We start from the raw sequence: 20300 nt of genomic DNA, 5'->3' as shown, positions 1-20300 counted from the left end.
CTTTTTTTCTCTTTTTCTTTTTTTCTTTTTTTCTTTTTCTCTTTTTCTCTTTTCTCTTTTTCTCTTTTTTCTTTTTCTTTTTTCTTTTTCTCTTTTTTCTTTTTCTTTTTCTGTTTCTCTTTTTTCTTTTTCTTTTTCTCTTTTTCTCTTTTCTTTTTCCCTTTCTCTCCTTTTTCTTTTTTCTTTTTTTCCTTTTCCCCCTTCCCCCCTTTTTACCTCCTTCTCCTCCCTTCCCTTTCCCCCCCTTTTTTTTTTTTTTTGCTTCTCTTTTGCCTTTCTTTCCCATTTTTCCCTCCCCGCTCCCAAGTCATCCGTACACGCGCTGGCAGGGTTCGAGGGCGGTTGCGAGCGCCGGAGCAGCCGCGCTCTCCGCGGCGAGGAGGAACTGGTGGCCTTGGGGTGCAAACGGTGGTGTTGGTGGGGAGGGGGGGACGACAAAAGCCCTGACAAAGGCCCACTAGAAATGAGCTCGCGCCCGGACGGGCGACCTAGCGGCCGTGCGGGACGCGAGCGATGCCCTGGCGCGGCCCGGCTCCCGCGCCGGCCCGCAGCGTCCCGCCGGCGGCTCTGACCCACGCTCGCTGCGCAGCTTTTTTCCCTTTTTTCGTTTTTTGTCCCTCCTCCACTCGGGGCAGCGGCCGAAGCCCCGAAATAGCGGCGAGCCGCTCGCCGCGGGGGCGAGGGAGCGGGTCGAAAACCTTGGCGGGCGGCAGGTTTTCCCGCCGCGGGAACGGGGCAGCGTGGGAATTTCCATCGCCCAGGGGCGCCCGGAGGGCACCCGCCGCCGCCGTCCTCGCCGCGGACAGCCTCCCGGGTTTTTTTCACCGCCTTACGTCAAGTGTTTACCGGCCGGGCCAGGGAGGAGGGGACGACCGACAACATGTTTTTGCACTGGCAGTGCTGTACACGCTGAACTTTTTGGCTTCCTCCCCGCAGCTCGCGCACACACGCACGCGCGCGCCGCGCACGTCTATTTTGGGGCTGCGCACGCATGCAAACAAGCCATGTAGGGCGCAGAGCGCGCGGCCGCCGGCAGCTCCCCGCAGCCCCGTTCGGCTCCGGCGCGCCTCCTCCGAGCAGTGAAAACTGAAGGTTTAAAGCTCGTCGGGTCGGCGAGGCCGGGGGGGGCGAGTTAAACTTGCCCCGGGTAGCGGGGAGAGTTTGGGGTGTTGCTGTGTGGTCGGCTGCCGTAGGTGTACAGCGCCGCGTCTAAACCGAACCATGTGCTAGGTGGGTATTTTTGGCAAGTTTAAGCCAAGGTAAGTTTCGGTGGCTGGATTAGGGTTAAAAATAGGCGATTTAAAACAAACAAGTGTGAAAACTGAAATGCGCTTTTCTCTCCACAATAGCCCCGTCTCAACTTAAGCGCGGACACACACAAAGCCATCGCTTCCCATGGGGATCGGTGATAGCCGAGGAGCCGCTCGCTGCTCCGGCCGTGCGCGGGGGCCCCGCTCGACCGCAGGCAGGCGTAAATCCAACGCGGGGCACGCGATGACGGCAGCAGGCTCCCGGGAGGCAGCGCGCCATACGTCTCAAGCTGAGGTGTAACGTTAGGCGAAAAGGTCCCCAAATGGTTTCAGGGCGCCGGTGTTGTTAGGGCTGTCCCGTTAGCTGTAATCGCAGCCCCTCGCCTTGGATAACGCCACGTTGGCCCTGATACTGGAACCCATTTATCAATGGAAATAAACGGAAAACATATTTGGATACTTGTTGCCCTTAAGTTTTAGTCAAAACAAATTGCCAGGCACCCAGCTAAAAGGAGCATAGACGACGCGAATGCATCTCAGTTTCAGTCCAGGTGTGGCAGGGCTGAAATTACTGGGGGGGGGGGGGACACACAACCCCCCCCCCCCCCCCGGTAAATAAGGAACGAATCAGATGCCACTGTTTGAAATAATGAAAACGGAAAAATTAGGCATCTGGCTTAATAAGTTGTATAACTGCTTAAATATAGTACAGAGCCTATCCCCCTGCTGGTTAGCAAAAAATGTAGCATTAAGGCTAAAATAAATGGAAAATTAGCATGCCGAAATGGTTATGCCAGAAAACGGAAATCCAGCTCCCCTTAAGAACAGAACTGAAGTACAAAACAAAAACAACATGACCAAAACGGATGGATTTAAATAAGGGTTTTCTGCTTGTAGAGTTAAACCAGGATTAAGATCTGATTTAAATCAATCCATGTTGAGCATAAAGCAAGTGTGGTTTGCTTTCTTTTGGAGGTTGTTTTTTTTTTTTTTTAAATTGAACTGAAGTTTACCATTGTAACAGCAGAGCTGCCTCTGAGCTTCATAAAACCCCACGTTGCCTAACGAACGATTGTTCCTTTCTTTGGGCCCCCTGCACCAAGCTCTGAAAAGATAAAGAAAATAATTCTGCCTTTGAAACCATTTATTATCACAGAACAATCTAGTATGCAATAAAGGGGAAAAGAGCGTCAGGGTATTAAAGTTAACAGCATCTGCATTCAAGAGCAGTGTCCTACCAGTACTCTCAGCGCAGACAAAAGAGAAACGGCAGCGGTGAGAAAACGGCTTCAGCAACCCCGGGAGATACCACTGGGGAGAGCAGCTCCGCTCGCCCCTTCTGAACTGACCCGAGACGGTTTTCTTCCTATTCGTTTGCAAAAAAACAACGGCCAGGACCGAGGAGCGTTTCTGGTAGCGCTTCGTATTTCTGCCCTACGGAGGCCCGACTTGAGCGGCCAAGACACGCGCTTCCCAGCCGACAGATCACCTGGCCCTTCAAGCCTGCCCGCTCCTTGGGGAGGTCTTCAGAAAGGTCAGGCTAAGTCACTGGGTTGCCTTCCCCCACCCCAACCTTGCCCAAACTTTAAGTCTTCCCTTCCCTGCACGCAATCGGGTTGTTCTCCAACTTCTTTAAAACAGCTCCTATCGTGTAAGTTCCAGCAACTGAGCTCTGCCGCACTGTTTCGCTGCAGAAGACGCCAAGATTTCTGTAATTTCAATTTAGTGGCAGCTGTAACGGGGATTCCCCACTGCAAACTTAAAGAAAAGCCCAATGCCCTTGATGCAGCTGTGAGCATCCACAGAAACGGCCGCGCGTTTTGAAATCAGGCCAGAGAGTGCCTTTCTTCTTCTCTCTGACAGCAGTGATCCGGCCATGTTCAGCCCGAGGAGGGAGTGAATCCCAGGAGCTGCTCTATTGGCTTGTACCTCCACTCATCTGCCTCCAGCTCTTCCACCAGACCGGCTAGTTTTTCCATCCGTGCAACTTGTTGATCTGCAAGAAGTTCAAAGGTAACCGTGGTTCGCAATGACATCGCAGGTAAACCTTTCAATTAGATTTAAATTCTCACCTTGTCAATGGGGAATAGAGAGTAGACTAAACCCCCCCCCCAAACTAATTTGAATACCCTGTGCAAATGGTGAGACGACCTCACCAGATCTTACGAGACAGCAAAGGATCGGGACAGACTCCTCTGCCTTGTCCGATGCTGAACGTGTATTTACCCCATCCCTGCCCACGCCACGTAAATTCAAGTTGTAGCGGGGAACGCAAGGCCGATGAGCGTAAAGCAGTGAAAACAATGTGATGTTCTTTTCTTCAGCACAAATCTTTTTTCAGCCAGTTTCGTGCCTCAACACTTCTGATGCAAAAGAACAAGCAAGTTTAGAGAAGGCCCGGTCTGCACAGAGCCCGAGGTAGAGCAGGGTCCAGCATGAGGAACTCTTCGTTTTAATGTCCAACCTTGGAGAAGGACCTGGGTGATAGCAGTAGAAATGCCCTGCAATCAGACCATGCTCGTGACACAAATGTCACTGAGGAGAGACGTGCTGTCTCCCTGGGGTTCCCCAAGGAAACCTGTTGCTCTCAGCTTTATTTAAAACCGGTTATGCTTTTGGCACCACGACCACGTGTTTGATTAAACTGGCTGAAGTGGTACAGAGATGAGCACGGCCCGTTTTCTCTTGACGCCACTGCAAGCTTACTAGCCTTAACAAACTGCTGGAAAAATGGCCCAGTACTAGCTGACTTACTGGCAAAAGGCACAACATAAAAATGCACGTTATTTATGCTTACTGCAGCAGCAGAGGATGGGTGCTTCTGAGAAGAGGGACTGTTCTCACACCATCTCCGGCAACTAGGTACTTTTGGGATGTCTCAAACAAACAAATGATGACATCGAGCTTATTTTAAGCCTTTCCCCTTTCTTGCAGGGCGGTAATCAGTGCTCCACAAACCAGTTTGCAAAGCTGCTGCTCGTTACGGTGCCAGTCTGCGCAGCAGCCTCTGGCAGTCACAGCCACAGCAGCGCTGCAACTGTGCAAACGAGGGCTCTGAAGTGCAGCTTTGCTTTTCAGTGCAGAAACACAAGATCCTGGCTGAAGTATAATGAGGGCCTTGCAAGCTGTTGCACACCCTGAGACCTCCCACTGGGAACCCTCAGTGGTGACGGACAGCAGAAATCGCGAGTTTAAGACAACACCTGGAAATGCCCATTCTAGCTGAGAAGGGGTGGAGACCAGAAAGGATGTGACCCTCAGAAACAGATGGGTTTTTTGCGCTGAGCTCAACATCTTGAGCATAAAAGCTGTTGTGCAATCAAGCCCATCATTCGGTTGTAGACATCTGGGCCACAGGCAAAGAGCCGAGGAGGGAAACAAAAGTTTGATACAACACACAAGGCTCTTTCTGGGGCAGGTACGTGGCGGAGTCAGTCCTGTCACACCACGCCTGACACTTTTGTGCGGAGAGGTGGTGCTTCCATTTTTCAAAACACCTTTGGAAACCTTATTTGACCCTGCCAGTGTCATGAGGGCTCAGCAAAGAAACAAAGGTAAAAATCAAGTGACTTGCCCAAGGCCAAAGAGACAGTCAGTACCGGGCCAAGAGCAGAACGTGGGCGTTTCCTGCCCATAACCTCCTGTTCTGGCCTCACCTCCCCGTGAAGCCGGCACAGCACAGGGCAATGGAAAAAACAAGCTTAGAAATGCATAGCCCGTTCCCACCCAGACTGTGTGGGTTCCCTTCGTTTTGCATAGGGCTTGCAACAGGACTCGGGTGATAGTCTGGCTTAGCGCTAATTCACAAACTTAAAAGCCCATTCTGCCTTTTTTTTTTTTTTTTTTGTGGTTGAGGCCCTAGAATATGTCAGCCTCTTCTCTGCACTCCCCTGCATCTTCCCTGATCAACATGCAGTGAAAATATATAATGCTTGCGCACTTACCGTGTTTCACTTGCTTTAACGTAGATGCAACCTGATAGCTGAAGACAGATTCACAGAGGAATCTTTCTGAGCCATCTGTAAACAGAAAAAGGGAGGTGGTTTAATCTGTCCTAAGAGTTTTATGATTTAGCAGCCTTAACTAAGTGCTGTGGACCTTCTGTTTTTTATGTCTGAGGTGTGGGCTTCCCCGTTTGTCTGGTTTGGATACCTTCTCCCGTGCTGGCAGCGTGCAGCCCTTCGGTCTCTTGGCCGTGGGGCCCTGCGTCTGAGCCCCAGCCGGAGCTTTGGCTGGCTCCAGGGCCGCTCAGGGTGGGCAGGCGGCTGTGCTACCCGGGAGCTGTCATTTCTGAGAACGGCTCTTCAGGAGGTAGGAAGCGACGGGTGCCGCAGCACGCCGAGAGAAAGCCTGGTCCCCCTAGCCCACGCTTCCTTCCTAAGGAGCACTCACTTGAATAGTCTAGAGCGAGGGCGAAGGGGGTAAGGCAAAGGAAGTAACGTCCCTGCCCTGGGAAACCCAGGTCCTCTGTGGCTGGGAGCAGAGGAGAGCGCATGGGCAGGGGCTAACGCTGCTTCCCAGGACCCGCCACCACGGAGAGCTGGGCGAAGGGACCTGCTCGCGGACGAGAAGACAACCGTGGCATCGCAGCTGGCCGAGGCCTGCAAGGAGGAGAGGACAGCCTGGCAAGGGCAGCCCTCCTCAGCCGGACACCGTGACGACCCAGCAGCTCCCGCGAAGCAGTCCTGGCACGGAGATCGCGGGAGCTTTGGGAGCGTTGTGGCTCTAGACCCTGGCCACCGCCACCTGCGAGGTGCTGGGTTTGTCGCAGCTGCTGCACCCGAGCCTGAAGCCGCGTCGGTGACGCTTGCAGCCTGAGAGGACGTGCAAAAGGTGCTCGACGAAAAAAAACTCAAAGTTCCCCCTTCGTTTCTAAAAATAACTCTAAAAAGCCAACAACTGAAGCTTGCATGCACGAGTGCCAGCAGTTTAACCCTTCCAGACACGCAGTGCTTTGGCATCTCCTCGCTGGAATGAAACTCTCTTGGTTTCTGAAGAGAAAACCGCGGCCGGCGTTTCAACTAAGTCTCACAAATTCTGCAGCGCAACCGCAGGGCCAAGAGCTGCACCAGCACCGCAGCCTGCCCTGCCGGAGGGAGGGAAACCACCACCAAACAGGATGATTTTTTTCACCGACTCCGGAAAATCCTCCCTGCTTGGGAGGGGACCTGCGCCCACTCGTACCCAGCCTGGAGGAGGCTTTGCACAAGTGCCCTTCTGCAGGTAGCTGAAGTCCCCACGTCTGCCCAGATCGGGGAGGGAACCGTCTCTCTAGCTAATCTCCTAGCAGGGGCAGAGACAGCGCACATCCTGCACGGTGGCCAGCAGCAAAGAGCGTCACAAAGACCTGGCTGGCGCAGCGAGATGTGACCGCGAGCTGCCAACAGAGACCCGCAGAAGGCGATTCTCACACGCTGGCCGGATGCTGAACGTAGCCGAGTTATTCGAGCCTTCGCCTCCTTCGGGTATGTGAATGATCATGCTTTTTTTTTTTTTTTAAATTTGCTTGAATAATTTGTACAGTGCTGTCCGACTGGCACAGGGGTTTTGCTTGCAGTAAGGCTGCAAATCCACAAATATTCTGTCACGTTCCCTCTGTCAATCAGTTTTAGTCCATTTTAAATAGAAGGTAAGCTACGCCCAAGCCAGCGAGTATTGTGACAGTCTCTGATTTCCCTCGGGGCTCAGACGCTTGCGTCCCCATGACACTTTATGAATCCCACAGGCTCAGACCATAACCCCGCCTAAGAAATTTCAAATAATCCGTGTCTTACAATCTAAATCACTCATCGATCACACCACTGTCTTAAAACAATCTGAAACGCTTACCTAATGGTGTGCCAAGTACTAACATGGTTTATACTACTTTTTTCTCCACCCCTCCTCCCCCCAGAGGGTTTATTTTAAAAAAGTGAGATAAAATATGAATTAAAAAAAAAAAAGTCAGTCAGTCAGTAGGGGTTTTTTGAAGAGGAAACGAATATGCAGCTAGCCCACTCTTAACTGCCTGAGGAAAGAATGGGTGTATCACCTTTATCTCAGAAATTAAAAAGCTAACCTAAAGCTTCCTGCGACAGGGAAGGAGTTAAACTGTTGCTGCCACCCAAAACAGGTGAACTGCCATGTTATTGGCAAGCAGGTCAGTCCAAAGCAAAATCAAATAAATGCTCTGTGCTGTAAAAAATGAGGGAGAGAAGCAATTTCAAAGAACTACTGGTAGTAACGGACCCCAGCGCTGGGTCTGGACAACTCAATCCCAAGCTGAACTCCAGGTAATAGGGAATAATCAGAATTTCATCAGGACCAGAATATCCTCTTGCAGACTCTTGAGATACTACGCTGATGCTGCCCTGTGCTGTTTCCAAACATAACGATTGCTGCTTGAACGCTCTCAGTACTACCGGTGTGGGAGACAACTGCATTCGCTCTCCTCTGACACCCCGTTCACCTTCAGTCGGGCCATCTAGCCTAGATGGCTCTCAGGAAGAACAGCTGCCTGTCTACTCAGCAACATGAGGTGCTTCATTATTTTAATTCGTTTTGAGGGCTCATTAAGTTCTGTGAACAAGTCTTTAGTCATAATTACTTCAGTAGACCGGCATATGGACTCTATAATAAAAACCTTCACTGCAACAGCGTGATGAGTACGCAGCTGCCCTGTGCTGTGATGTCATGTTCATCTCTAATCTTTCTGGTCACACATATCTACTGGAACAGTTATTTCTGAGCTACAGGGCCATGGTCAACTGATGCATGTCTCACTGTGCAGCTGTGCACCGGCCCCGGCCGTCCGAATGGACGCCGGGCTTCAACAGTCAAACGGGTGGCCTGGTAACACAGGAAGTTCAAGACGAGCAGACTTCCAGTCCCTGGCTGAACGTGTCATGCGGACAGCTTTCCCTTCCTCCCTCAAGCAGACCACGTGGACTTCAGGCAGAGGAAACCTTGCTGAGACGGAACGTGCAGCCTCAGCAAGTTTGGGTCTCACCGTCCGAGCCCTGTTCTCCTTCAGGTGACCCTGACCAAGCAGGTGACGTGGCCAGGGTACCCGAAGGCAAGACGCTGCGCTGGCTCGGGGTGCTGGCCCTCTCCAGGTGGCCCTACGAGTTAGCTGCAGGCAGAGGACAACCAGCTCTGGAAGAGAGCTTCTCTTTGGCATCAGAAAGGCTTAGTCCGAGTTTCTCCCTAGAGAAACGCCCCCGACAGGAGCGACCTCGAGAGGGGAATGTGCTCAGCCTGGAACACTTAAGAGAGGTCTGGTCCTCATTTGTTGCTGCATTTGTGCCACGGGGCCAGACAGAAAGAACAGCCTGCAAGTAATCATCTTCCCCGTCAAGAGCCTTTATCTTTGAGAGAGCCCTTTGTGTCGCTCTCACAGACCTCGGCAGCAAGGTCTTAATTCAGGCTGAGGGCAAAGCAAGCCTGCCAGTTCCTGGCTAGCAGGGATACAAGCTGTATTCCGTGTAAGCCCAGTCAAATTCAACCCCAGAGCACGTTTTGCTAGGAAAAATACCCCTGCCTCAGCTAGCTTTACAGTAATTCCTGCCTGGCATCAAAGGATTAGCTAACAATGAGCAATTAACACTGACATGTTCCCTTTCAGGTAGAATATATCGCTTCCTCATCTGAAGCGTTGTCATGGATCTAAAAACCACGTGACTGCAAGACAAGTCACCTCCTTGTGAGTAACTGGAGGGAGGGAGAGCTGGGGCTGCAAGTCAGGGCATGGGAAAAGTCACTCTGACCTATCCTCGCCCTAGGGTTTCCTTCTTCCCTCCAGCTTTTGCCAGCTACAGTCTAAAACGGCGCTGAGGTCCTAAGCTTGGCATCTCCTCTGCAATGCTCTCGGTGCAACAGGAAGAGCGGGGAAGGGGGCTAGAAGTCAGCCAGAGCAATCACCTTCCAGCATCTCTCCAGCTCCTTTGGGGTACGTGAAGAGGGCTTTTCGGGGTGGCGCCAGGTCTGAGACGCTAAACCCCGATCCCGTTACAGAGCTGCCGCTGACTCCGCCAGCCGAAGAGGATGAAGAAGAAGCTGCCATTTCACTCCGTCCTAGCCTGGAACAATGAAAAGGAAGCAAAGCGGAGTCAGGAAGTGCATCTTGGCAGTGAGGCTCCTTACTTCTGGGCCTGGGTGTCAAGTGGAATCGTGCTTATCAGTACGAATGAGGTTACCGAGTCTCACCCCACATCCCTGTCTCAAATACATTGCGTGGGTGGTGACGTCCTCCGTAGCCCGGAGCGAGGACCCAGGTGCGGGAAGGGCACCTCTGCCGAGCCTGGGGACCTGCACCACACATCCGTTCCAGCAGCTGAGCCGGAGTTTCCCAAAGCGTTGCTCACCGAGGGACGTTAAAGGACAGGGCACCGAGCCAGCGACCGCGTACGTATTTCACAGCAGACGAAGAGAGAGAAGTTCAGAAGGAGCCAGAAGGAAACGCTGCCACCGCTGCTCCGCTAGCCTGCGGCCTCAGGGAGCGCTGGTGGCCCAAGGCTGCCCCGCAGGCTTGGGAGAGGCGGAGGGAGCTCGGCGCGCTGCCGGGGCCTCCCGCGGGCTCTGGGGATGGGTGCAGTTAGCTGTCGCACCACGCGGTGGCACCCAGAAACTGAAGGCAACCCATGCTCTGGCCCTTGGGCAAGGGGGCCTGGGGGTTCAGCAAGACGACTGGAGCGCGTAAAAATAACCTGGCACAGGTCGCTGGCCTGAACTCACTGGCCTTCAGCTGCTTGGCTCTTTTCCCACTCCCTAAAGACACACACAGACCTTTTTTTTTTTTTTTTTTTTGCCTTGTTTCCAGGGGCATAAGCATGGAAAAAGTCCTGCTTCCTCATAAAACCTGGAAACCGGCAGGACTGCCAGTTCCAGTGCCATTTCCTGTATGAAGCAACACCAGGTCGCGTTTGCAGCAACTGCAGCGTGTTGCTCCAGACATGCTTTTGCTTTTAACAATACTGCCTTTGGCCTAGAGCAGCAACAGTTGAGCAGCCCTCTCTTAGTCCAGGCACCTCTTACATATCCTTTTCTGAATTTAATAGTCCAGACACCTCTTACATATCCTTTTCTGAATTTAAGAGGTATTCTCTGTATCCTTTTGTTATGAGGGAGTGCTTACAACTTTTTACTTGGGAGTTAAAAAAAAAAAAAAAAAGCTATCACTTGGCATTTAGAAGTGACAGTGTTTGCTACTCCTGCAAACCACTTATGAACGCGTCCCACTGATCCTACCTGCCTAATACATTTCTGCAGACGCTTTACAGTGGCTTTGGGCAGCACTCGAGCATTTAGCGGAGAAAACGGGTTTTTAAAAGCTTGTCACAGTAAGCTCAGGGTGGTTTTGTTTAGCGCATGTAATACAAAGCCGCACAGCAGCTCGCTCTGAGGCAGGCAGGAGCGCCTTCCTCCCCTCCCCACAGCGGCCATTTTGGGGGGGGGAAACCGCTGCCGGCCCCCTGCGCATGCGCAGCAGCACCCGGCGCCCACACTGCCGCTGGAGGGGGAGGGCAGCAGCCTCAGGAGCGCCAGTGCGCCTGCGCCGCTGCTGCGCCCTGCCGGCCCGGCTTCGCCCTCTTCCTCCCCCCGCCTCCTCGCGCCATGGCCCCTCCCCGGCTTCCGTAGCGAGCTGCCTCTCGGTGAGTGAAGCTCTCGGCGTTCGCGTGTCCCCCCGCTCCCGCTCCCGTTCCCGCTCCCGTTCCGCGCCGCGGCGGCCCCCCACCAGCCTCACCTGGGCGCCCGGACCGCTTGGCGCAGGCGGCGCGCGTGATCGCGCTCGCGGTGCATGCTGGGGCGGGCGAGCGGGCGGGCGCCGCCGCGCGCCCGCGCGTGGCCCCTTCCCTCCCCCCCCTCGCTCCGCCCCGCCCCCCCCTCCCGCGCGGGCGCGCCAACCGTCGGTAACGGCCGCGCGCGCGTGCGCCAACGGCCGCGGCCCCTCCCCCGCCGCCCGAAGGGTTTTCCGCCTTCCGAGAAACGTTCACAAAACGGATGGTTTGGAAGCCGCGAAGGGCGGCCCGAGCTAGCCGACCGGAGCGTTGGCGGCGAGCTCCGCGCCTGCCGGAAGGCAGGGGCGCCTGTGGCGGGCGGCGGCGACCGTTCCTTGGATCGCCCCCGTTGCTCTTGCGGCAGAAAACGTTGTCTGCGGGTGGAGCGCGGTGTCCCGCCTTCCTGAAGCTTAGTTTGGAGTAACAGCCAGAAGGGTAGCGCGGGCCGTGTCTCAAGCGTGACGCGTTTTTTTCACGGTGAACTTTCTCTTTGGTTGTTTCAGTGGAAAAAAAAAAAAAGCGCTGCGTAAGCGTTCAAGAGTTCAAGGACCACATGATGCAACATGTTAAGGCGTTGCAGAAGCGCTGTATCGGGTCCTAAATCAGTTTTAATGCTGTAATATCTCGAGAGGAGAGCCTCCTGGGAACGCAGTGATGGCTTATCCTTCTCTAGCCCGTTAGAGAACAGATCGCATGGGCAGTCACAGCAACTCGACAAGCTGTTTCCATTTCCCTGAGCAGTGCAAAACAGCAAAGCTGCGCCCCGGCGTTTCTCCCTTTCTCCACTGTTCCCACCTCTCCCCGTTTCACCTCATCCGGCAGGTGCACGTGTGCCCCCTTGCCCCCCACGTGTTTAGGATTTTGGCAGACGGAGATGGGGCGGTTGAAGGAATAACCGGCCCCAGCGGTCTTGCCGGCTCCGCTCCCGGACTCACCCCGCTGCAGCGGGGCAGCCGAGGGCAGGCACCGGCGTGTGCCGCTCCTCGGTGCTCGGCACCTCACGGCCGAGGGCTCTTTGCCACGGTTGGGGCTGCGCTGCGAATCGCGGGGGCTGCGGGGTGGGAACCCGCTCTGTGCTGCCGGCGGGCAGGAGCTAACCACCTGCAGCAGCCAGAGCTGCTCTGTCGGAGCGCTTTGTTTCCCTTTCCCAGCTGGAGAACTTGGTTGGCTTTTGCAAAGCTGCTTCGGTTCGGTGGTCGGTTTTCGTATTAAACTGTTTCTACGGAGGTTGCACGCCAGACAGAATTGTCCTCTTTCAAAGTGACCCTTTTCAAATGGGCTCGAGGCGCAGTTTCCGCCAGGGAAGAGGGATGGTCTCCTGGGGTGTGAGAAGGTGGGAGTACTCAGCATCTCTAATAAAAAGGCAGGTGTGGGTGGGTGCCTCTCTAAAAGGAGACAAGCTGAGGAGAGTGGCTGGGGCTACGTTTTTAGAGAAACTGGTGGAAGATGACAGATCCTGTGAAAGAGGTCACTGTTCTGGGGGATTCCTTGAAGGGAGACTCCTATAGTGTCTTTCCTCTGCAGCTGAAACTTCACCTATGAAAAATAATGAGGAGGAGAAACTGTCCAGATCCCAGAATGGTAGTAAAATGACACATCTGACTGAGGTTGCAGTGAGTTTTAATTAAAACTTGCGAGTTTCAGAGAGAACGGCGATCAGTTGCTGACCTCATTGTGGAGGGAAAAATCTGATGCTTTGTTACACTTCTTATATTGCTTAAATCTCTCATTTTTAATTAATTGTGTTTTCTGAGTTGACAAAGAGTGCACTTGTCAGTTCTTAGAAAAGTAATCTTCTGAACGAGTCACGTAAGTTCTGACAGAGTACTGCGTTTCTGAAATCACTCGTACGTACACACAGAAAGACTTACTGCTCCTCTGGAAGTAGCTCAGTCTTTACTGCTGAACCCCCTCGTGCTTCCCTGGTACCTCTTATTATCGATGGAGAAACCTCAGATTTAACCTTTCCTTGGCGTAGGCTGGCAGAGCTGTCTTTCTTTTTCGTAGCATGCCACCTTGAGGTTGAGGAGCACCATGGATGTTCTGCGTCCCACCCTGATAAGGATTGGGGGGAGAATTTACAGGAAGAATCTTGTCCAAGAACAGGCCTACCAGAATGAAGAGGAAGAGGACTTCTATGCAGGTAAAGAATGGTGCATGGGGGTGACCACAGTGGTATCAGGACATGCGGCAAATGGAGGATCAACACCGGAGACAAAAACTTTATATCTGTAGATCTGTTTTCCCTGGGTCCCTGAACTGTAATTCTTTTCAGTAGTGGGATTACTGCGGGAGCAATGAGGATGAGAGGCAGTCTGCACAAACTGAAACACGGGAACTTCTGTCTGGGCAGCCTGCTCTAGGTGACCCTGCTTGAGTCCGGGAGGGGGTGGACTAGATGGCCTCCCCTCTGGACTCCAGAGGCCCCTTCCAACTTCAGCTATTCTGTGAATTGCAGATACGGAGGGACTGAAGGCTGCTCGCTAGAGATCCTCTGTCCTTGCACTGTTTGCCCCTTAAAGAACTGACTTCTTACAATGCGGCTTTTAGGAGGTGTTGCCTGTTTTTGTAGGAGATCTGTTTCTGTTCTGATTTGACTGACTTCATCTTTCTACCTGCATGTTATATTTGTCATAGCTCTGCATGAGTTCTTGTGGGCACAGAAAGTTCAGCTGTTTTTTTTTTTTTTTCAAATAGAAAGGGCTGCTGTGTCCTGTTTCTCCCTTTCCACCCTGCTCTTCAGTGGACTGAACAAAGCTCTAATAAGTTGCTTGCCACCAAAATCTGTCTCTGTCTATGTTATGAAGGAGATAGAAACCCCATCCTCTTTCTGAGGAAATCGTGTTTGGTCTTAGCAGGCGAGACTGAATGGCCCACCGCGGAAAGGTTTGTCTTTAATTGGCCCTTGCTGAGATTGTGAGAATTCCCCTGTTTTCCTAAATATTACCTGCGCTGTACTTGAACCCTTGAACCAAAACTCTCTGTCTACACCTTTTATTTTTATTCCTTTGTGACTTCAAAGTCCTGCTGCGTTCTCTGAATGGGCTGGTGGCTTCCACCCTGCCAGGAGAGCGGTGCATGACTTGGAAGAGGGCATTCCAACCAGGGAGTTGTACAAATTGGAGCCAAGAGAAAACCTGGGCTGTAACTACTGCTTTCCTACGCCTCCAAGCCTGGCGAATTTAGAAGCAGTCATTATGTTTTTCAGAGCTGGTAGTAAGGTGAAATAAAAAGCAGTTAGCTGCCACTGAGGAGAGTCTATTTGTTCCTCTATTTAACCGTGGGAGAAGATGACTGTGAGACTATTGTCTTGCATAAAGCACTGCCAAACTTTATAAAGGTTGTAAAAGGTCTGTTGTTTTTTTTCCCCCCCCTCCCCCTAGGCCCTGGTGACTGCGCAGATGAGCCATGTGACACCTTTGTGGTGGAAGAGACCGAGAAAGGCTTCCAGTGCAGAGTGGAGGTTCCCAGTCCACTTTACAAGTGAGCCTGTGTGTTTCTGGCTTATCTGAGTTGCCTCTGGCTGAGGAAGTTGTGTGCAGAGTGTTTTTTGAGATCGGGGCAGGTGCCAGATCTCTGAAACGCATTCCATTTAGGAATGTCCTGTGTTCGGGAGGAGAAAAAAGACAATGCCTTTCTAGTGCAGTTGTGCCACGTTTGACTCTTAGCCTGTGCTATGACAGAGACAGCAGGTGGTGCTTTCTTGCTGGTAGGAGAGTTTTTGAGCATCTCTTCCCTTGAACATAAAAGCATCAGGGAGGGTGGAAGAAGCGGGGGAGGAAGAACTGGGGTGAACGGCCTGGCAGGGAGAGCTTGTGAAAGCTTTGAGAAAAAGCACACACTACTGGAATTGACTATTGACTTAAATCTGGTGTTTACTGGGAAGGCTGTCCTGGAGTTCAAAGCTTTATCTAGTTATTTTTGACACTTTTGTTGGTACAACAGTGTTAGTGAAATGTGGAAAAAAAGAAAGGTATTCTGTTGTGTGTTTGGATGGCAAATGACTACCTTGAACAAAGCACAAGCCAGAAAAAGTGCAGTTAGTTCTTCGTCTGGGGTAATGGTCAAATGGAAAAACCCAAATAATGTGAGTGCTGCGGCAGGAAGTGCTGGGAAGAGCTGTCAAGGCCCGACTCATTTTAGCTTAAGTGAGTTGTTAGCCACTGCTCAACATCGTCGTGTGATCCTGTGCCGGTTCTACGCAGAGTCCCAGGAGTAGCCCCTGCGCCAGGACTGGGTCCTGCGCCTGGAGCTGACTCCGTGCATCCCTGTAGCACTGAGATACCGAGTTCTGGGGGACCCAGCTTGGCTTCCGGGGGCCAGCTCAGGGCATGGTTAATCTTCTGGCTGCACACACTTGATTGCGAGAGGAGCAGTGAAGTTGTGTGAGTGACTCTTGTACCTTTATGCCCCTAGGTACATAATTGGGAAGAAGGGAGAGACCAAGAAGAGACTAGAAACAGAGACTCGAACCTCAATCAGCATTCCCAAGCCTGGAGTGGAGGGAGAAATTGGTGAGCTTTAACATACACAAAATGATTGTTCTCTCATTGGCTCTCCTGCAGCCACAGTTTATGCGGGCAGAGGGGGACAGGAGATCATCTTCTTCCAATTCCTTCCTCTGGTGTGTCACTGACTCACTTTATGGCCCTGGGAAAATCACTTCAGTTTTCTCCTGAATTTATTTTCCCTGTCTATAGACTCTCATAAAGCAGTCAGAGACTTCGGATTAAAATTATGCTATTTTAAGCAATGAATAGTCTTGCTGAAGTGTCTTCTGGGCCTTAAATGACTATCTTGAGAATTTGGGGCCTGAATGTGTTGGTTCCCCCCTCCCCCCTTTTTTACTTCCATTATTACCATATATAATATTGCTGTTAATGTAGAGCTGCAATATACATCCAGAAAGAAATTACCAAGTTGTGTATTTATACATGAAATAAATTTCATTTTCTTTAATGTGAAAGGTATTTTGGTGACTTTTCTGCTTTCCTGGTGTTGTTGCTGGATCGTTACAGTGAGAGCAAGCCTTCGTGTACCGTATGTTCCATCTAGTCACTTCTAGTGACTTAAAAAGAAAGAAGGCATTGCTCATAAGGGCTGGCCTGTGTGGATTTCTGCCTGAGTGGATATCCGGAGGGTCCCTTACACACATTATGGTGATAGTTGTTACAGTGCAGAGTTATGTTCATGACAGAGCTGTGGGGAATAAGTGACTGGGGGAATCTGACTGTCTTACTGCACAGGAATGTGCTCGTGCTTCTCAATAAGTGGGTCTTGACTTCTCCCTGAGACCCATGAAGGACTATCAGGAAGGTTGAGAGATGCTGAAGATGTATGATAATGGGAAGCAAAAAACATCTTGCTCCTTGCAGTTCTTCCCTTTCAAACTCGACTGTTCTCTGTTTGGGGCCTTGAAGTGCAAGCACAAACGATATAGGCCATCTTGATCTTTGATAGATTTCTTTTTCACTTTGACTAAGAGACTGCCTTTATGAAACCTTAAAATAATGCTCTAGAAATCTGAAGAGCCACTAAAGTGATAGACTCTTAGCTTACTGTTTTTTAGACATGCAGAGCTGACTTTCTTGAGAACGGAGGGATACCTTTTGATGGCATCATCCTGTCTTTGCACAGCAAAGCCCAGCCGTGTCAGGTATTTTAAGTCAAGCAGGGAGTCTGGCAAGATTGCTCTGTGCGTGGTCGGGGGTTTCAGTTCCTGTCTCCTCTTTAGTGAGCCCTGGGCTAAAAGTAGAGAGGTGCTGTTCTGCAGGTTATTTTAATTCCCTCCTGGCATCTCCATCTCTTTCTCTTCTGTAGTCATTTAAAGGACAATTGTGATTCAGCTCAACCATGGGGGCCGGGACACCATAAATATCTGCCCAGGGGAACATATAGTCTTACCTTCACAGTATCCTACAATTGGTATTTTAAAGCGCATGGATAAGTATCATGCAAAATCACAATCCATTTAATTACTTTTTATTTTGCATGGACATGGAAGTACGGTGTCACTAATTTCTCTGTAGCTTCAGGAAAGCCAGACAGGTGTTGCTTTGCTTCCTCGTAGTGATTACAGGACAGCAGCGCAGCGGTGTCATCTCGGCCCGGACACGTATTGATGTTCTTCTCGAGAGCTTCCGGAAGAAGCAGCCCTTCACACACTTCCTGTCCTTTGCTCTCAACCAGCCTGTAATTCAGGAGAAATTCCTGCAGTTCAAGGAGGAAGTGTTGGAGAAATGCTCAAAGGTAAGGATCCGTGAAAGAATTTAAATGGCGTGGAAGCTCTTCAGGAAGGGTCTGCTCTCATTTATTGAGGTAGCTTTTTGGTGTTTACCTTCAAGGCCTCATTACCTTTCATAACAAGGTATTTTTAACAGGCCTTTTACTTAACTTGGTGGATATACGGTGAATGTATTGAATGCTATTATGAAATATTCTGGAACATGGAGTGGCTTGCTTAGTAAATTGTTAGTAAAATATTTGTTCCCTATAGAGATTTTCCTAGGTAGGAAGATATTCTGAGATTCCAAGAGGGGTTTTTTTGTGTGTGTGTGTTTTTTTTTTTGTTTGCTTGTAATATGAAAGGCACTAAATAATGTAGTGGACCTTTGTGCATTTTATATGATTTCTACATAACTGAAAAGCCAGGTGGGAATTCACGTGTTTGCAGCGTCTATTTCACTTTTCTTTTGGTTACTGACAGTGAATGAAGATGGGTGTCATTACTGGAGCTCAGCGAGAAATGACTTGGTAGCACATGCCATCTTGCAAACCTAATCACTTCTCTTCTTCCCTAGGAGACTTTGTGCTGACAGTCCCTCCTACTTGTCTTTAGATCTTGTATTGGGAGCAGTAGGAAACAGTAAGGCGTAGGGAAATGAGGACCAGAATGAAGTGAGAGTTGTGTATTCCCTGTTTTATTTTAATGTGCTTCTAGCTTGACAGAAGTGGTATCTCAATGCACAGGGCCAAGCTGAGAAGAGGGAATGGTATTTAATTCCTGTGTCCTCTGGGTCTGTTGGGAAGACACTTCTAGGCAAGAGAGATGAGTTCCTCTGCTACAGCTGAAGGCCAAATTGTGTCCATGCAGCAGTGGTTTTGTGGGCTGATATTCTTACTCTTGCGCCTATCAATTCTGTTTGCCCCTTTCAAAGGGGCAAATACAGTGTAGCAAAACTTAAGAAGTTCAGTTTCCTATGTCTTCATGCCTCGTGAGTGAATTATCTGATATCTAATGAGATGTGAGTTCTTGCTCAAGTTCTCGTGGTCGCTTGCATGTGGGTTGTCTGCTCTCTGAGAGCAGAACTGAGCTTCCTTTGCAGCCTTGTCTTTCCCGGCTCTACTGATTGGAGTCTCTTCTGCACTTAGCTGCCTACTTCCATGACGTCTTAAGAACTTTCTAAAACTTGGGCAGGTGTCAGCAGTTGCCTGGCTCCCTCTGTTGGTTGCTAGTTCCAGAGCTTGCGGGAGGAGGGTGCACCAAGGTCATGGGGAGAAAGGCTGCGCTCTGGGGAGCTGGTGACTTCAGCATGGGGTTCTGGCAGTGGCTGTTCATGTGGTTACTCCAGAGCTGAGAATGCTGCTTTGAGTCTGGTGTTCCTCTTCCCCTTTATCCCCTTCCAGCTGGGCTTGTGACTGTTGCAGTCCTTTCTCTTGGTCTCCCTTGACCTGTCAGTCCTTTCAGACACGGCTGGCCCTGCTCTGGCTGAAGCCTTGGCCTCCTGGCCTCTGCCTATCTGATCCTCTTCCTCTCTCTAGTTGTCTGTCAGCTGCTCCTGTGGACCTCTTTTGGCTCTCCCTGTGGGCCTGTCTGCTGCTCAGGCCGGTAACCTTAGGGTCATCTTGTACGTCTTGCTAAGTTCTTGTGTCCCGGTTGCCTCTGTGTCAGGTGAATCCTTTCAGCATGGCATATCTAAGATGTAGCCTCTTTTATTTACCTTTGCAGATAATGCTGTCATCCTCACTCTCATCTTGTGTCTTTATTCCTGCAACACACTGACTTTCACGCAGGACTTGTTCTTTTCCTTTCAGAAGACGTTTTTCTTGCCTGCTGTTTTGGTCACATCTCTATGCATCCCTCCATTGGCCCAGCCTCTGCTCATGCTCATACGGGCTCTCCAGACCCCTCCTGATCTGTGCCTGTCATATTGTTCATCTCTTGCTCACTCTTAAATGTCAGTTCACAACCCTGGTTAGGCAGCAATGCCAGTGTCTGCCATCCACTTCGAAACGCTTTCGTAAAATCATCTTGATGCTTTCCCCCGTGTTGTCATTCACATTCAGAAGAACATCTGGATGTTCTGGGATGCATGGGAACCTCTGTGAACCTTCCCATGCGCCTTTGCCTAGAAGGCTGCAGAAGCTCAAGTTTGGTCAGAGATGTGCTGAGACCACTGCTAACTAAGCTAGTCATGTCAATTTTTCCTCCTCTTGCCTTACTTTCTCTCTCTCATGCAGTTGTTTTGTCCTGTGCCTGAACAGCACTGAGTCCTGTAAAGCTCTGCTTCATGGCTAGGGATCTTGCAGCCTGGGTGTGCGTGTAAGAACATGTTTCAGCCTAGCAGCTACTTCTGGCTTTCAGTTACATGTGACTTGAGCTCTATTCAAAACCAGCACCTAGACATGAATCCGCCTAATAACAGTGTGGCAACATCTCTGAGAGAGGGCAGGCTCAGCTGCAGTCTGCCTTTCACTGCAGCCAGGGGCTTTCAGAAGTGTCCCAAAATGGTGTCAGCGGGAAGTGCCCCATAGCAGGACATGTCGGTGTGGGTGGAGGCAGATGGGCTGAGGCTCTAGCTCCCGCTGTCCACGCTGCGCGAGCACGAGGCACCCTGGCCTGGGAGCTGCAGGGTCGTGTTAGCGCTGCTCTGTGCCTGAGCTAGTGCCCTGTGCGTCTCAGGAGGGTCTGAAGTGTTCTCGGTACTCCCTATATCATGTCTCGAGCTTCCGGTTTTAGTTTGAAACGTAGAATTCAGGCAGGGGCAGGTAGCTGGAGGTTTGCGTATGTATCGCCTGGGAGTGTATGGTGCTTTGTTTTTCTGCCCTTTCTCCTCCTGGCACTAGCAAAAGGGCTTCTAGATATGTTGCTGCCTGTTAGTTCAAGGAGTATATTGCAGCCCCATATGTCTCTCAATCACTCCACAGCCAGTAATGCCACTCTAATACCACTTTATCTCACAGCAGGGTCTGCTAGAAAGCACATCAGTAATGAAAAACAGTAATTCAAAACTGTGCCTCGCAGAGCAATATGAGAGCTTATAGATTTGTCCAAAGCAAGGGGATTTCTCGGGAT

The 20300-nt window shown here is 51.0% G+C and overlaps 2 protein-coding genes and 1 long non-coding RNA gene across 8 annotated transcripts in view; 2 read left to right on the top strand and 1 right to left on the bottom strand.

Annotated features, from left to right (window-relative positions):
* Positions 1-1314: 1314 nt before the first annotated feature.
* On the bottom strand, positions 1315-11110 carry ANAPC16 (anaphase promoting complex subunit 16). Of its 3 annotated transcripts, XM_068950994.1 has the most exons (6): positions 10972-11095; positions 9150-9307; positions 5195-5269; positions 3180-3246; positions 2264-2355; positions 1315-1662 (listed from the first exon to the last, which is right to left on the bottom strand). In XM_068950994.1, exons 1-6 carry the CDS (start codon positions 11025-11027, stop codon positions 1580-1582), a joined length of 531 nt encoding a protein of 176 aa, XP_068807095.1. In that variant the 5' UTR covers positions 11028-11095; the 3' UTR covers positions 1315-1579. The 3 variants fall into 3 exon arrangements, with proteins under 3 accessions (XP_068807095.1, XP_068807094.1, XP_068807096.1); XM_068950993.1 differs by lacking the exon at positions 1315-1662 and having other exon boundaries at positions 2119-2355; positions 10972-11083; XM_068950995.1 differs by lacking the exons at positions 1315-1662; positions 2264-2355 and having other exon boundaries at positions 2377-3246; positions 10972-11110.
* Positions 3179-3918, top strand: LOC138067850 (uncharacterized). The gene is made up of 2 exons (XR_011142277.1): positions 3179-3291; positions 3592-3918. It is a non-coding gene; the product is annotated as an uncharacterized lncRNA (long non-coding RNA).
* The window catches only part of ASCC1 (activating signal cointegrator 1 complex subunit 1), a 44873-nt gene continuing 29991 nt past the window's right edge, over positions 5419-20300 (top strand). Inside the window, exons 1-5 of one of the 4 annotated variants that reach the window (XM_009675550.2) lie at positions 5419-6715; positions 13013-13148; positions 14389-14488; positions 15422-15519; positions 17076-17254. In XM_009675550.2, coding sequence (XP_009673845.2) covers positions 13040-13148; positions 14389-14488; positions 15422-15519; positions 17076-17254 — 486 coding nt within the window. In that variant the 5' untranslated portion in view covers positions 5419-6715; positions 13013-13039. Of the gene's footprint in view, positions 6716-9493; positions 9633-10703; positions 10880-11159; positions 11483-13012; positions 13149-14388; positions 14489-15421; positions 15520-17075; positions 17255-20300 lie in introns of those variants that run through there. The other 3 variants (XM_068950988.1, XM_068950987.1, XM_009675551.2) reach the window with 3 other exon arrangements.

Source organism: Struthio camelus, chromosome 7 (genome assembly GCF_040807025.1).
Source record: "Struthio camelus isolate bStrCam1 chromosome 7, bStrCam1.hap1, whole genome shotgun sequence".
NCBI lineage: Eukaryota > Metazoa > Chordata > Aves > Struthioniformes > Struthionidae > Struthio > Struthio camelus.
This window is presented reverse-complemented; position numbering and strand designations above follow the sequence as displayed.